Below are 17,532 nucleotides of genomic sequence, written 5' to 3'. Positions count from 1 at the left end.
CCTATCTGCCCCACACTAGGGCCCTGGTAGGGATAGAGACTGCATTACAGAAAGAGCTGTCCAATAGAAAGACAATATAAGCCACATGAAATTTTAAATTTTCTAGTATCTAAAAAGCAAAATGAAACTGGTGAAGTTAATATGTATTTTTTAATCCAGAATATGCAAAATATTATCATTGCGATCTACAACAGAAAAGCTAGAAAGTATTTTACATTGTTTTTTAAAATTAAGTCTTCAAAGTCAGGTGTGCATTTTATACTTAAAGCACACTTCGATTCAGACTAGTCACATCTGAAGTACTCAATAGTCACTGGTAGCTCTCGGCTACGTTACTGGACAGCAGCTCTAGTTAACTCCTTGATATTTGTTTCCACACTCACATCCACCTCTAATTTCTTCTAGAGCTGGCTCAAAAGCATACACCACCTCTAGCAAAGTCATAGCAGCTCACCCACAAGCTGTTCACGTTTGAGCATAAAGATAGGCCGTGAAGCACGAAAAACTCGTTCTCTTCCTAAAACCACTTTATATTTTCTTGGTACGTTTCCCTCCCATTCTGGGAGAAAATTCTGTATTGGATTGATCATTTTCTTCTCTCCTTTATCTACTTCAGTGAATTTGGGAGATTTGTTTAAAATTTTAAATTACTACCCTTAAATTTTTAAATCCATGAAGGTTGCAGTGAAAACAGAAGTTAAGATTTCTTTCTTTGCATTTAAATCCACCAAAGCTAACTTGTATAATGCTTTTTAGCACTCTATCCTATATATAATTACACAGAAATACAGTAATTTCTTTGCTTATTTATTGCATTTTATAAAACCTAACAACAATGTTAAAATGCAGGTCAATTTTTTTCATAAATGGAGATAGAAATGAAACTTAAACAATGTCTTAGCAAAAACAAATCCAGTACTAAATATGAAGAACAGTGATTTATTCCAGGGCTTGGTGTTACACTTAAAAATGGACATAAATCAATGTATTCCAGTTACAGAATAAAAATGACAGAGGATTATCTCAATAATTATAGATACTATCTGCTAAAATTCAATTTTCCATTCAGTACGAAAAAGTATAGCAAATTAATAGAAAAGAATTTGCTGAATTTGCTCCCATGAATCAGCAACAACAACAAAAAACTCCGTCAAATATCATGCTTAATGGTAACATGTTGAAAGCGACCCCACAACCCATCCCAAGATCTGTAATTAATTAGGATGTTCACTATCACCTCTGGGTATATTTTGGTGCTAAGCAAATGTCTGAAGGGAAGGATGTAAGAATATGAGAAAATGGAAGTTCAGAAAGGAGAGACTGAGGTACAGATGAATCTCAGAATGAAGGATCCTGCTCAGATGTGGATGCAGACAGAGGAACGTTCAAGGGCTTGGCCGACGCAGGGTCATTGGGACTACACAGTTGCAAGGATTAAAATATGGAGAAAGGGTGGTAGGAAAGTAATATTTAGAGAAGGTGTAGATGGGAAAGCCATGGTTCGTGACATTATAAAAGGAGACAGTGCCAGCCTCATAGTCTAAGAAAACCCCAACACGGCGAGGGGGCACCATCATGGAGAGGAGCAGGGAAGTGGAAGACTCCTCATAGGCTCTATATTCATGTTTATGATGCAGCCCGATCACCCAGTAGCCACTCTGAGGTTGGTATCTGGAGTAAACATTCCGATTGTTTGTAAACTGGTTGAAACAGTATGTAGAGTCAACTGAATTACAGCATACCCCTAGGATCCAGTCAGTCTTCTTGGTCACATCCACCTCCCAGTAATGTTTCCCAGAGGAGAAGTGCTGAGAGCCCAGGATACCACAGTCATAATGCTCTTCCAGGTAAGACCCAGCCAGCTTGGCACCCACAAATCTCACCTGTCTTCGGTTTTTAGACATGACAAGATTTAAGTTAGCTGTGTGTGGATTCAGAGTCACGTCCACTGTGGGAAAAGGAACAAAATCAGCAGATGACGATGGGTACAAGGGTCTTAAGACACTGAGAAGAGAAAACACAGAAGTGGAGGAATTGGAACTACGTGGGGCAATGGAGAGATGGTATTAACACCTTGTAACAGAGTGTGTGTTATGTCCAGGGGGGAGCATATGAGGAAGGATAAGGACATGTCAGCTCAAAGATGCCATGGTTGCTACTTACCCCAATAGCTCTGGACATCCGTCAGTTCTGTAACGATAAACAGAGTCCATTACGTTGTACAGAATGGACATAGGTCAGGTCTGCTTGGTTGAGGGGTGAGGTAGGGAGTTCTATAAGGATGCAAGCTGGCCCTCTTGCTTCCCCCTGAAGTATGAACTGCATCGTCTTCAGCATTGAATGTCCCTCTCTCCCTGACCTCTCTCTGCACCACTACTCCCAAACACCAACTCTATACTCTATTCTATTTATTGCTTATGTTACAATAATTCCACCTCCAAAAAGCTGTCCCCTGAATCTCCTCACCTCTGAACACCCGCAGCATCCTTTTCAGATCTGGAACTCGAAACATACTCTTCAGCTTAGTGGGGAGAGCTTCTGGCTTCTTTAAGGTCCAAAACTCACTTCTAGAGAGAAGAAACCTTATGAATGTCCTACACTGCTGATGTTGGGTTTCTCCAATATCCATCCCCTCATCGACCAAGCCCCTAGAAGAACTTCAGCATTCTTTCTTGAAGAAAATTAGCATCCTTCTGCAAAGAGCTCTGGCACTGGGACCAGAAGACCTAGACTAGAAAATAGCTTCTTACTATCTGTGCAAACTTTGATAAGATCTAATCCTGCAAAGGATTGTTTTGTTTTTGTAAAATGCCATTTCCCCTTCTCTCTCTCTAAATCCTAAGATTATATAAAATTAAACAATTGCTGGGAAATCTTTTGCTAACTCTAAGAAAGATACTGAATACTTACAGTCAGTGCCATCTTAAGGGTCTAGTGTAAGGGGCTGGAGATGTGTGTGTTGACAGGGAGAACACCAGGAACCTGCTTGGTGGGGCTCTGAGAGTACTGAGTAAAGGGCTTCCTTCTGAACAGTGAGGTTAGGCCTTAAGATCTGTCAGAGGCCTAGGGACAAAGGCCTCCAGAACAGTGTTTGAGGAGGCACTGTCTCTGGGAATATCATGCCAGTTGGAGAAAGGAGACATCTTCACCTCCAAACCATGAGTGAACACTTCAGAAGTGACAACAGGCTCCATATTTCATGTGTCTATGAGAAGCTTAAAGGTGCCAGGTGTGTGGGGAACCTCAGAGATCACCTTGATGGATGAGAATCTAGAGTATGGGACAGAGAAGAGAAAATGTTTTGTTCCAGGGCCAAAACCAAACTTCTCAAGACCTCATGTCTATGTTTTTACAGGAACTGAGAAAAACGGGATGTCTGAGGAAAAACAAGTAGCAAGGCAGGACTCTTCTAAAGCCAAGAGAGAAAGGGTAATTGAAAGCAAATGGCCGAGGTGCTGATTCTTGGACCTTGGAAAGACAGATGGGAAAGTTCCCCAATAAAATACTAAAAGCTCCTAAAATCAGGGCTGGAAACAGGTAGTTTTGTAGCAAAGGGTCACATCATGGGCTACCACAGGAGTTAGTGATGCTGCAAATTTTATTTTTAAGAACACTACTGTCCCCAATTTGTGTCCATCCCCCCAAAATTACCCCAAATTCTCTTACCATAGAAACTAGGTAATTCCCTTTATTTCAGGGAACCCCAAAATTCTCAAGATAAGCAACTCATGACATCACAGTCCTAAACCTTCCCTGCCTTGTGATTTTTCTCCTTTTCTTTTCCACCGACCATAAGATAACTCTATGGGTATAGGAATCTTTTGTCAACTCAAGGGAACCACCCTGTATTCACTCCTAAGCATACCTTTTCATGACATCACTCACATCCTAGGAAGGAAAGAGAAATGTTAAGTCAGGGAATAATAGGTTCATCCATGTTCCTTATCCCAATCCCACCACCCCATGGTATGATGGCAATAAAGATGGACCCAAAATGGAGGCCACAAAGTAGAATACAAACTCAGAGCAGACTGTCCCTGAGACCCCACGTAGAGATGTTGGGAGATGACTGAACTCATTCATTGGTACCTTTATTTTGATGATAGTGTGTGTATATGTGCATCATCTATTAGCACTAGAGAATCCCACATTATTAAGTCATAATTTCTGTCTTTGAGATGCTGCCATTGTCAAAGATGAGATGTTGCTGAGGATTCAAGAGCCTTAAAAGTGGTTATTTCTCAAACTTCACCTCTTCTCACCGTTTATGCTACCCTTGCTGACTTCATCCAGTTTTCTTGGTTTCAACACACCCATGTTCATGATTCCCAAACCTGTCCTTCTGCTCAGATCTCTCTCATATATGCTAGCAAATGAGCCACAGGCATCACAAAATCAAGACATTTAAAAAACAACACAACACAACACAACACAAAACAAAAAACCCTTACTTTTCCTGCAACTGTGAGGTCTCTTTCCTTTAATCTCCCTCAGTGCTGCCACCATCCATTTAATGACTAAATCCAGACAAAGCATGAGCCTAAAAACTACCTCTATTCACCCTGATGTCCCATCTCAAACAAAGCCAGTCCCCATCTTCTAGCCACCTGCTCTTCACTGTCATTACTGCCACAGCCAGCCTCCCTGGAGCAAAACTACCTCATGGCCTCCCCCTTGGTCTCCCTGACTTCTGTTCTACACACCACACCGAATGAAGAAAAGGCTTGATCTATGCAACACAGGAATAACTATTTTCTCTGCGTTAGGGCTATTTTCAGCAGCATTTGACAGAAACACAGGTCCAACGGCTTGAATACAGAAAGAAGCAAAGGGGGTAGATGTGTCAATTTATACTAAATATCCAGGATGCATCAGCCTTCAGACATGGTTGTACGGAGGAACTCAAATGGCCAAATCTGGGGCCACTCCTTGGCTCCTTCTCTTGCATTAACTTTATTCTCAAGGGTCACACCGAAACTTGAGAGCTGCAGACTTCCATCGGTTATCAAATCTTAATGAGGAACAAAGTCACACAGATATGGAGAAGAGGAGGAAGATAGTGTGCTGGATGAGCTCTAGAAAACCTGAGTGAGTGTGAAACAGCCCTCAAGTTAAAAGACCCATTGGGCAGTCATATGAAGAGGTGTGAGGGTCTCGACAGGGACCTGGGTGAAATCATACAAACTGATGATCTCTGTACTTATGGAGCAATTTTTTACAGCTTGAAAAATCTGTGGAGGGGCTAGAATGGGGCAGGGAGAAGCGTTAGGGTAACCCAATACCCAAGCTGAAGAAAAAGGGCAAGAGGAATAACGAAGATTGGAAACCAGAAGCAACACGTTGAGAAGAGCCCCAATAGGTAGAGTATAGCTTCTGCATGACCCCAACGCCAGGGCTCAAAAATAAGTAGTGATTGTTCTACCAACAAAGGGAGAGCAAGAGGAAAGCAAGAAAGTAAGGAACAGCCTGAAGTTTCCAGCATGTTACAAAATACATCCTGTCTCCATCATCAGTCACACCATTCACTCTACGTAGGAAACACCCGGAAAGATTTCAACTTCTGTTCAAGCTCCTGCATCAAATCTGTCCAAATTTGACACCTTGCACCCTCCTAGCGCACACACGTGCACACACGTGTACACACACACCCCAGAGCCCAGCCTTTTTTGTGCCTTAAAAAGACCTGTTTATACTTCTATTACAACATGTTAAATGATTCCGCCCAAGAGGAGAGAGTGAAAGCAAAGAAGAAATGATGATGACATACAGAATCTCTAAGTACTTAAGCCTGAAGTGTGTTTGTCTGTGACTAAGCTGGGGTAAATGTACCCAACAAATCCCAACACAACCTCAGAGACAACAGGTACCACATGGCCAGTGAATCCCAACAGCAGAAGAGAGGATTATGTACCTACCCCACAGGGACATCTGACAGTATCTGGAAGATTCTGGGTTGTCACAGCTGAGGGGAGATGCTACTGACATCCATCCAGTACGTGGAGGCCAGGGAGGCTTGCCAAACATCCTACAAGGTACTGGGCAGCCCCTCATGGCAACGAATTTCCAGCTCAAAGTATCAGTAGTGTTGAGATTCAGAAATGTTGCTCTAGAACATCAGTGGGTATAACAGATCTCCACGGTAACAAATAAACTTTGGGACTACACCTTGTATTTAATAAATAAAAATGAGACAGTCCCGAAGCATTTGTACTTTAATCATCCTATGTTTTACCCATGACCTCCATACGGTTTAATAGGCAAGAAGCAGACCAGGGCCAAATAAATCTTTTTCTTGCCCCTACCAGGTCACGAACCCCATGCATGAAGGGAAGGAATGCTGGTCTCCCTTTGCCATGACTCTCAGACTGGGGGCTCCTCATGAGCCTTACCTGCAGCAGCTCCACCGCTGAACCCTGACACCGAAACTCCAGATCAGAGATGAGCTCCCTCAGTGACTGGTTCTGCCGGACCAGTTCATTCTCAGCCTCTTCTAAAATACTCAGCCCTTTCCTCTCTTCTTCCTCCAGCTTTTTCAACTGTCGCTGCTCCTCTTTGTCCAGGATGCTTCTCAACTTATTAAACTCTGTCTGGATCCTGTGTCTCTCAGGTTCCATCTGATTCTTTGGGAACATGCAAGAGAAAAAGCCTGCTCATCTGCTGAGCTAGGGTCTCTGCTCTCGAACTGGGCTGGGGGTGGGCAGGGGTGTAGGGTCAGGCTCAGTGCCGCTCTCCTGGCCAGGTCTCACCGGGAAAGGAGGAGCAGGGATGGGAAGGAAGTCCCTCAGAACCTGTTCTTTCCTTCTACTCTCTCTTCAGCTCTTCCCAAACCATGAGCCCCAGGCTACCTTATCTAGGCCTCTTAAGACATAGACTGTGGCTCCCGGGGGAGGTCTAGATTTAAAGCTGCCTCCCCAGCCTCCAGAGCCTCTGCATCCATCTCCCCTTCCAATTTTGAGTACTCATGTGGGAATGATAAGCTGGTGTGTGACCTGTCTTTCCAGGAGCTTTCAGAACTTCCAACTGTAGAACAAAGTCTGGAGTCAGGAATTGCCGGCTGCCAATGGCCACAGTTCCCCTCCTATGTAAGTATCTTTAAAAATCTGAATTCCTTTTTGATATGTTCTTTCTCTAATTCCCCCTTCTCTATCCTTGTGCTATGAATAACACCGTGTTGGGAAGGGCTGCAGTGAAGGATTTTGCAAAGAGAAGCTCTGCCAGCCAAATTAGGAAGAGATAGGACCCAGACTCCCATGCCCTGCCCCAATTCTTCTCCCAGGACACCTTCAGACCTTCAGGAAGAATCCTTCTTACCTTCCAGGATGTCCTCTTCCTTATGATAACCGCGGCCAGTCTCTCAGCTTCCTGCTGCTCTAGCCTCAGCTTCCTCAGAGACTCCTGGAACTTCTCCTTAAAGAAACATCAGGGCAAGCAGGGTCAAGCACTACCTCATCTCTGTGCTCAGAACGTAGTGAATGGGGGGAGTATGCTGACCTCGGAAGCCTGTCCTGCTGGACCGAGAAATAAGAAGTCCTAAGGCTCTTTTATGCACAGGGGGTGTGCATAAAAAGCCAATGGGTGGAGGTCGATTCTCTTTCCTCCCAAGGAACCTGTCCATGCAGGACTTTCCGCTTACCACCACCATATCCCCCACATTCAACCACCGAGCCCCCTAGTTACCCTCCCCAGCAACCTGTACTCATGCGGAGCAGGTCTTGAGCAGCAAGGAAGAGATAAAGTCTCTACTCTTGGGCAGGAGGGCATTTTCTAGGTTCATCCTCTAGGCAAATGGGAAAACCAAAGAAATGAGATTACAGCATAGAGAAAAGTTACACTCTCCTGCCAAGGGCCCTGCTCCTCCCTGCCTTCCCTCTGGAATCCTACCTGGACCTCGTGGACAACCTCCTCCATAAGCACCGTGTGGTGACCGCGGTGCTCCTGAGACCGCTCACAAAGCCAGCAAATGAGCTTTCCATCCTCCTTACAGAACAGCTGGAGTTTCTCTCCATGGTGCACACAGAGAATCCCCTCTAGCTGCATCCCGGGGCCCAACACCACCTCTTTGAGCCTGTCTGCTATGTTGGCCAGGTGCCGATTTGGCCGCAGGTCCCCAGGCTGGTAGCTGGTCTGGCACACAGGACAATTGCTTTCCCCATCTTGGCCCATCACCGATTCTGTGCTATTCCCCATGATGCAAGCCTGGCAAAAGCTGTGGCCACAGTCTATGCTCAGGGGTTCTGTCAGGAGCTCCAGGCAGATGGGGCAGGTTACTTCATCTCGTATGTCCACCAGGAGCGCTGAGGTCATTGTAGCTTCTCTCCTGGCTCCTGCCTGCCCAGCCAGAATTTCTAAGGTGTTTCTTGCTTACAGAATCCTGGGTAGGTGAGGGGGGGAAAAAAAAATGGTTCAGGGTAAGAAACGATTGTCAATAAAAGGTTGCTGAGTATCCTGGACAAACAGGCCAGATACCTGGGGTCACAAGGGCTTCTTATTCAAGCTTCAAACATGTTATTCATCCCCAGCTCATATTAGACATCAATTTGTACCCTCATCAGAACAAGGGTTGATTTTCCTTCCCTCTTGGTGGATGGAGGGACCAAGTGAAGCCCGTGAGAGAAGTGGCCTTGAGTGAGCCACCATCTGTTTGATATTTTCTCATACAACCTTGGTGTTAAAAGCGCTGAAAGAGTTTGGTGATCATGGACATTGCTGCTAGGAACATTGGGGTACATACGGCCCTTCTTTTCACTACGGTTTTTCACTTACTTGTGGAGCATAAGGAATAACATGGAGGATATTAGGAGAAGGAAAGGAAAAGTGAATTCAGGGAAGTCGGACAGGGAGACGAACCATGGAGACTGTGGACTCTGAGAAACAAACTGAGGGTTTTGGAGGGGAGGGGAGTTGGGGTTGGGTGAGCCTGGTGGTGGGTATTACGGAGGGCACATATTGCATGGAGCACTGGGTGTGGTGCATAAACAATGAATCTTGGAAAACTGAAAAAATAAAATTAAATTTTAAAAAAAATTAAAAAAAAAAAAAAACGCACCAAAACACAGTGCTGCCTCCAGATATTTATACTTGTTGTTACTTCCTCAAGTAAGACCCTTCACCCGAATCTCCGCCTGACTCAGTGACTTCATTCCACATCTCCTTACCTACTCCCTAATCGGCAGAGATGGCTCTGTGTAGCCTAACTAAAGCTTGGCCACCCACACAGTCACTCTTCCATATGCTTGATTTTTCTTTTTATCACTATCTAATGTATATCTTTTGTTGCCTGAATCCTCCCACTAGAATATAAACTCAAGGAATCAGAGATTGTTCCATTTTTGTTCAGTTGCCTGAATCCTCCCACTAGAATATAAACTCTAGGAATCAGAGATTGTTCCATTTTTGTTCAGTACTGTATCCTCAGAAATAGCAGTATCTACACACAAGTCCTCAACTTCTTTCTAAATTTTAATTCCAGCAGAGTTAACATATGGTATTACATTAGTTTCAAGTGTGTTAAGGTCCTCAACTTTTGAGGAATGAACATCTAGAACCTTCTTTGTCATGAGCTTTCCCGTGAGAATCCTTTTACTGTGAAGACACTTGCAGCTTCTCAGAGTTCTGCTCCTCACGGGGCCCTCTCATCCATCATGGTCACCTTCCCAGACACACTGAAAAAACAATGACCATAATAACCCTGAGGTAATCTTTGATACCTAATTGCGATTTAAAACTCCCATTTCCCTGTTTTCCTTATCCCTCACAGAAAAACTCCAAATAAATAAGAGTTATTTGTGGCTCTCTGATAAAACAATAGATATGAATGACATTATAAAATCAAACATCTAGTAAGTCCCCGAGTTAGCAGAACCTAACATGTCCAGTCCTAGCTCAAGGCCCCGTCCTCAACCTCAGAACTTTGACCAGACATTCGGTGGTAATAGTAGTAAAAGTCAAACACAGACCCAGGGCTTTAGGAATGTGGAATGAGAAAGGTTCTGTTTGATGAAATTTCAATATGGCCCGTCATACACTTTGACAGGGACCTGTGTGCTGGGGGGAAAGGGGAGAAGGGAAAGGTGTGGCGGTGAAGGCCACAGGCATTCTAGTGTAGGATCCCAGGAAGATGTGTGCTTGTGGGAAAAGACTAGAGAGTCAAGCATGGTTCTGTGGCTCCCCACCATTATCTGTGGTGTGGGGAGATAATGATGTATGAAGGTATTTGTTTTAAGAACAGTAATGGGGGACACCTGGGTGGCTCAGTTGGTTAAGCAGCTGCCTTCAGCTCAGGTCATGATCCCAGCGTCCTGGGATCAAGTCCCACATCGGGCTCCTTGCTCGGCAGGGAGCCAGCTTCTTTCTCTGCCTCTTCCTGCCATTCTGTCTGCCTGTGCTCGCTCTCTCCCCCTCTCTTTCTCTGACAAATAAATAAATAAAATCCAAACAACAACAACAACAAAAAAAGAACAGTAACAGGAAGGTGGAAAATCATCATCAGTACCATTTTCTGATCACTTCTTAAGTGCTAGGCAATGGATGGACTGTAAAAAAAGATACTGTAAAAAAAGCAAATCCCACAATAATTTTATAAGGAAAGTTTATTAACACCTATTTTATGAAGGTGAAAAATGAATTTCTTTCTTTTTTTAAAAATTTTATTTATTTATTTGACAGAGAGAGATCACAAGTAGGCAGAGCAGCAGGCAGAGGGAGGCGAAGCAGGTTCCCCGCAGAGAGCCTGATGCGGGGATTGATCCCAGGACCCTGAAATCATGACCTGAGCCAAAGGCAGAGGCTTAACCCACTCAGCCACCCAGGCGCCCCCCAAAATGAATTTAAGAAGGTATTTAACTGCCCAAAGTCTCAGAGTGAGTAAGTGACAAAGTAGAGATTACAATCCAGTTTTATTCACCTCCCAGTCTCAGGATATTAACCAGGAACCCATCTGGTTCTTAAAGGGAATGTTTTCTTCACGCTACCCACACCACCTGCAAGGGCGCTCAGGTCATGATATCGCTGTGCTGATTCATACGATAGCTCCGTTCTTCTTAGCACTGAAAAGCACCCTACAGTTCTTCCTAAGATATCTGTAGGCTCCCTCCACAGTCCCGCTCTGCTTCCTTCCTGGCAGCACATCGTACAGACTAAGCTGCTTTCTTTTCCCTGGCAGTGTAGGGCAGAAAAGGCACTGGTGCTAGAGCAACGTAGACCCAGGTCTAAATCCTAAATATATTGATCTAGTTTTAGAACACTGGAATGATTCCCCATCTGAGATGAGGCTCCGTCTTTTGTGCATTGCTGAGATCAATTCCTCCCTTAGGAGTATAGTTGTGATAATTACCTAAGCCAATGCAAAGAACAGTCTCAATAAAGATTAATTATGGTTACCCTTACGCTGGAGCTGCTCTCTGATCCTGCAGTGCTCTTGCCTGTCACCAGGAGGAAAAGGGCCTCTTCGTATTTTTAGAGGGGACAAAGCAAAGTGTGGTGGAGAGATAGCTCTTCATAAATATCTGTTATAAGAATTTATGAATTACTTTCTTACCCCTTTTCATTTCTTCTTACTTCTTTTGGAACTAGGAGAAAAATCCAATATTAAAATTCATAACAAGATTTAACGAGATGGCACTTAAGGACAATGTGAAAGAGCTTGACCTCAGTTGGTTGTCTCCGTGTGCCTGAGGAAAGGATCAGTTAAGAAGTGTGGAGATTCCTTAAGAAATTAAAAATAGGGCTACCTATGACCCTGCAAGGACACTGCTGGATATTTACCCCAAACATACTGATGTAGTGAAAAGGGCCATCTGTACCCCAATGTTCATAGCAGCAATGGCCATGGTCGCCAAACTGTGCAAAGAGCCAAGATGCCCTTCAACAGACGAATGGATAAAGAAGATATGGTCCATATACGCAACGGAATATTATGCTTCCATCAGAAAGGATGAAGACCCAAATTTTTTATCAACATGGACATGGACGGGATTGGAAGAGATTATGCTGAGTGAAACAGAGTCAAGCAGAGAGAGTCATTTATCATATGGTCACTTACTTGTGGAGCACAAGGAATAACATGGAGGACACTGGGTGAAGGAGAGGGGAAGTGAGTTGGGGGAAATCGGAGTGGGAGACAAACCATGAGAGACTGCGGACTCTGAGAGACAGACTGAGGGTTTTGGAGGGAAGGGAGATGGGGGTTAGGTAAGCCTGGTGGTGGGTATTAAGGAGAGCACGTATTGCATGGAGCACTGGGGTGTGGTGCATAAACAATGAATCTTGGAAGACTGAAAAAATAAAATTAAAAAAAAAAAAAGCTAGAAGCTTCTCTAACTATACAATATGAGATCCTAGAACTTACTCTAATTTTACTGTTTGTGCGGAATTTAGATGCCCTCATTGAAAAACACTATTTTATTCTCATTATTAGACATTTTCAGTTAAGCAATTGTATTACCATTGTCTTAAATCAAAATGAGAATTTTTTAAAGACATTTTTTCTTATGTATGTATCTATGTATGTATAGAGTGAGTGAGTATGTGTTTCTACATTTAATCACTTTCCTTGGAAGCCATTTGCTCTGCTCACCTAGCTGGACTCTTCTCGGGGACATTAAAGAAGAGCCAACTCAAAAATGCACCACCTCATTGAAGGCACACTAGCCCTGGGGTCTCAGTTGTGACCTTCATGTACAGGACAGGACACAGGGCATTTCTGCCTCATAGATGCAATGCAATAACAGCCCAAAACAGTTAATAATCCATAAAACCATTAACTGGTAAATGAAAAGACTGTGATATAGTCCATACAATGGTATTATTACCAAACAATAAAATGGAACTGATACTTACACAAGATAAATCTCAAAAGCATGATACAAAAGGAAAGAAGCTAGATATCAAAAGTTATTGTATGGCTCCACTTATATTAAATCCTAGAAAAAATAAAACTCTGCTATTTGAAAACAGACTAGTGGATGCCAAAGCCCAGGATTGTGAGAAGGGGATTAACTGCATCAGGACACAAGGAACTTTTGGGGGTGATGGAAATAACCTTTATAAATGGTTGTGTTGGCAGTTGCACAACTGTATACGAAACAAAACTCACAGAATTGTGTGCTTTAAAATTGATTTTTTAAAAAAGATTTTGTTTGTTTATTTGACAGAGAGAGATCACAAGTAGGTAGAGAGGCAGGCAGAAAGAGAGAGAGGGAAGGAAGCAGGCTCCCCACTGAGCAGAGAGATGGACCGCGGAACTCGATCCCAGGACCCTGAGATCATGACCTGAGCGAAAGGCAGAGGCTTAACTCACTGAACCACCCAGGCACCCTAAAATTGATTTTATAGATGTAAATTATAGCTCATTAGAGCTTATTACTACAAAAACAGAACAAAGAAACACACTGAGAAAACTTAAAAGGCTTGGCTTTCTGATATTCTCAGCATAAATTACAACTGAGCTAATATTGTAGCCACCTGAAATGTGGCAAAAAAAAAAAAAAAAAAGAGATGTTTTAAGTATAAAATACACACCAGATTTCAAAAGATTTTGTTAGAAAAATAATCTAAAACATATCACTAACACCTTTTATATTGATAACACATCCTAATATTTTATATTATTGATGCACTGAGTTAAGTAAAATATATTCAAATCAATTTCACCTGTTTCTTCTTTTTAATGAGGTCACTGGAAAATTTAAAATGATAAATGTGGTCCCATTATATTTCTGTATTTCTTTTCCATCTAACGCAGTACTATAGATATTCAGGACAGAGAAAGATTTTTGCTGAAAGAGTTCATGTGTCTTGTCAGAGGGTATAAAGTTGAGGCTGCAGAAAGGAAGAAATTCTAGAGGCACGCATACCTAGTAGCTGTTGCTCACTACCCAAGACACCAGACCGCAGCCCAAAGGAGCCAAGGCGCGTCAATTCAGTCTCCCAGGAAAGCCTGTCTCAAGAGCAGTGTGGTCAGACAGAGATGACAACCTGGCTGTGGGAGGAGAGCAGATCCCAAAGGCTGAAATGCCAGAGCCCTGTGGATCAAATCTGCAAATGAAAGAGCCCAAATTCATGTCCTGGTAAACTATTAAATCAGAAGCAGATGCCTGAAAAAGAATGTCTGGTGGTCTGCTGACTATCAGCATTGGCATCCTTGGAGCTCTTTTTTTTTTTTTTTTTTTTTTTTTAAGATTTTATTTATTTATTTGACAGAGAGAGATCACAAGTAGGCAGAGAGGCAGGCAGAGAGAGAGAGGAGGAAGCAGGCTCCCTGCTGAGCAGAGAGCCCAATGTGGTACTCGATCCCAGGACCCTGAGATCACGACCTGAGCCGAAGGCAGCGGCTTAACCCACTGAGTCACCCAGGCGCCCTCCTTGGAGCTCTTTATGCAGAATCTTAGCCTCATCCTGGACAATTCAGTTTCTGCAAGTCAATGAAGATCTCTAGGTGACATCTATGCACAGCAAGGTTTCAGAAGCCCTGTCTTACGTAAAGGCACGTCCTTCCCAGGCAGATGCAGTCTAGGGGCAAAACAGCTAGAAGGGGGTGGGGGTGGGGAGGAAAAAGAGGAAAAGCTCCTAGTTGGATCAGAAGCATCCACTCCAACAGAAGCTTACAATTCAATATCAAATGGCTTCAGAATAAGTCAGTGACAGGGCAAGAAATACTACAAGCTAGCCCAGGATGGGGCCTCAGAATGAGTTAGAACTAAGATGGGCAGTCTACCCACCCGCTGGGAGCTCTACTGAAAATGTGGTAAAAAACCTAAACAGGTAGAAGCTGCATTTATAAGAGAGTTTAGTTTCTTGTACTTAGGGAATAACACTATTTTTTTTTTAACCTTTGTGTAGGGTTATAGCCTATTTTAACCTATTATCTGGAATGGTTATCTAACAGGTGACACTTCATAAATATTGGAACTGGAACAAAATCAGTCTCAAATTCTTTTTAAAATTTACTTCAAAAGACTATCTCTATCCTATCCATTTCAGAAACGTACAATTAAATAACTTTGCAAATTCTTAAAATACTGTCCCACACAAGTTTTCTTTTCCCTGAGTTTTAGACAGTTCACTGAGTGTTTTTTTTTAATAGCTAATTCACAAAATTCTTATTTTTTTCCCTGCATTTGTGATATTCCACTTGCAATTCCAAATTTTTAAAACTCTTATTATTCTTTCATTTGTTTAGATGTTGGTTATACTCTTCTTTATCATAGTGCATTTTAACACATTTTATTCCCCGCTCTATGTTTGCCAAAAAAAAAATTTTTTTTGGCAATTTTTTAAAAGCTCAGCATTGATTTTTTCAAGAATAAAGACTTAATTTTCACTTTGTCAGGCAGTCGCCCATGTTAAACCTCTCCCTCACTTAATTTTCACCAAAACTCTAGGGTATAAATATTACTGGGTCCATTTTACAGATGGAAGAAAAAACTGAAGCTCCAAGAGATCAGTGTCAGAAGGATGAAAAGGAAATAAAAATAAAATGATCTATATCATAAGCTCGGAAAGCGAAGGGACCGCAATCTTTTACTGCTCTCTCACCTCAGCCAGGAGCGACAGTTAGTGGCCGGTCCCAGAAAGGCGGACGTCTCCCTGTGACCGGCATACCGACAGAATGAGAAGCCCTAGAGGATCCAGATGAGAGGAGCCCCAGGTGGTCAAGACTCCCAGTAGTTCTGGGTAGACTGTGAGGACCTGGGGCGCGTGGGCCTGCTCCTTTCCCTGAAACGCAGGGCTCGAGGACCCGGCCTTGGAACAGACCCTCAGGTCCGGCGAGGGCGGAAGCCTCACCCTCTTGCTCCCCGGGGAGAGGTCAGGGCCTCCCGGGGGTAGGATAAGCGGTGTCACTTCCTGGGGCAGAGAGGCAGTGATGGGGGAGGGGATGCTGACCTCGGAATCCACGCCAGTCCCATGGTTTGCACGCATTCCCGAACTCAAAAAACTTTCAGGACTGCCTCCCCTACCTCCTCCCGGTCCCTTGTCACGACCCTTTGCACAGACCACGCCCGGGTCCCGAGCCAGGAGGAGCCTGGCCTGGAGGAGTTCCCAAGCAAAAGTGAGTCAACTCAAACCCGCAGATGTCTCCCTCACTCCTGTCCACCCGCGAACCCCGCAACCCAGCCTGCAGGGCGGGTCGAACTCCCAGAACCTGCGCGGACAGCGGTGGCTGGCCAGAGAACAGAGTGGCTCACTAACCTGGGCTCTGGGGCCTGGATCGGAGCCGAGGACACACCGCAGCGGCCTCCTCCACCCCAGCGGAGAGACTCCGGGCCCAGAGGCGGGGCGAGGGAGGGCGAGGGCTGCTGATAGGGCCCGCCAGTCCAGCGCCGCACGGGTCCGACACTCCAGGGGTGTGGTCCCGCGGGCCCCACCTGCCGGCGGGGGCGCTGTTCCGCCTACCTGTGCGCCGCACGTCCTGGGGCCCGGGAGAACACCTGAACGCCGCAGACGGCGCTTGCAAGTGGTCGTCCCTTGGGTTTTCCGATTTCGTGTCGGTGTTGAGGAACACTGAAAATACGCCTGATTAAAATGTCCGAATAAAGAATATCCAAACTTAAACGAGTAGGTAAAGATAACCGTTTCGCATCATAATGGTATGTTTTGCAAAAACATCGTTAACTTTAAAAATTATGCCAAGATTTTAACCTATATCACCTATGAACCCTATGAGAGACCGTATATATGGGTTTTTACGTCCTTGTGAATACATGCAAAGCTTATGAAGCCTGAGAGCTGAACTGGACTGTTTCAACGGCACAGCGACTTTTGAGAAGAAAAGGAAAGGCAAGCTTTTGACCCAAGGGAACCTAGGAAATGAACCTGACCTGGTCTGGGAAAGTGGGTTGGGGGAGGAGGGCCGGCAGAGAGGCTGACTGGGGGCGGGGGATGTCAAGATAGAAGTCAGGACAGAAGAGTTGGGCAACATGAATTTTTTCACTTAGCATACTATTTTTACAGTTCATTATTGTTGCATGTGTGTGAGTACTTTATTCCTTTGATGGCTGAATAACATTCCATGGTATGAATTTTCCACATTTTCTTTACCATTTCGTCAGGTTTTAGGTATTTTGGATTGTTTCTGCTTTCTGATTTTTATGAATAATATGACTATGAATTTTCTTTTACAAGTTTGTTTTTTGTTTTGTTTTGTTTTTAACGTAGGCTTTTTGTTTTTCTTGGGCATCTATCTAAGAATAGAATTGCCAGATGATGTATTTACTCTTGAGAATCTTCCAAGCTGTTTTCCACAGTGACTGCACCATTTTACATTCTCACCAGCAGTGTAAAGGGTTCTAATGTCTCCACATCCTTGCCAGTATTTGTTATTATGACTTTTATAGTCATCTTGGTAGGTGTGAAGTGGTATCTCATTGATATTTTAATTTGCATTTCCTAAAGGACTAATGGTGTTAAGCATCTTTTGATACACTTTACTGCTATTTGCATATCTTCTTTGGAGAAATGTTTATTTAGTCCCCCTTTTTTTAAACAGGTTATTTGTCATTTTATTATTAAATAAGAATTTATATATTCAAGATA

The 17,532-nt window shown here is 43.7% G+C and overlaps 1 protein-coding gene across 6 annotated transcripts; it reads right to left on the bottom strand.

Moving 5' to 3' along the window:
- Positions 1–266: 266 nt before the first annotated feature.
- TRIM6 (tripartite motif containing 6) lies at positions 267–16,274 on the bottom strand. Of its 6 annotated transcripts, XM_044258696.1 has the most exons (9): positions 16,189–16,274; positions 9,546–9,662; positions 7,882–8,371; positions 7,312–7,407; positions 6,390–6,620; positions 3,866–3,888; positions 2,467–2,567; positions 2,164–2,190; positions 267–1,948 (listed from the first exon to the last, which is right to left on the bottom strand). In XM_044258696.1, exons 3-9 carry the CDS (start codon positions 8,302–8,304, stop codon positions 1,386–1,388), a joined length of 1,464 nt encoding a protein of 487 aa, XP_044114631.1. In that variant the 5' UTR covers positions 8,305–8,371; positions 9,546–9,662; positions 16,189–16,274; the 3' UTR covers positions 267–1,385. The 6 variants fall into 6 exon arrangements, with proteins under 6 accessions (XP_044114631.1, XP_044114629.1, XP_044114632.1 ...); XM_044258694.1 differs by lacking the exon at positions 9,546–9,662; XM_044258697.1 differs by lacking the exon at positions 9,546–9,662 and having other exon boundaries at positions 2,467–2,564.
- Positions 16,275–17,532: the final 1,258 nt, after the last annotated feature.

The sequence above is a fragment of the Neovison vison genome, chromosome 7, assembly GCF_020171115.1.
Source record: "Neovison vison isolate M4711 chromosome 7, ASM_NN_V1, whole genome shotgun sequence".
Classification (NCBI taxonomy): domain Eukaryota; kingdom Metazoa; phylum Chordata; class Mammalia; order Carnivora; family Mustelidae; genus Neogale; species Neogale vison.
This window is presented reverse-complemented; position numbering and strand designations above follow the sequence as displayed.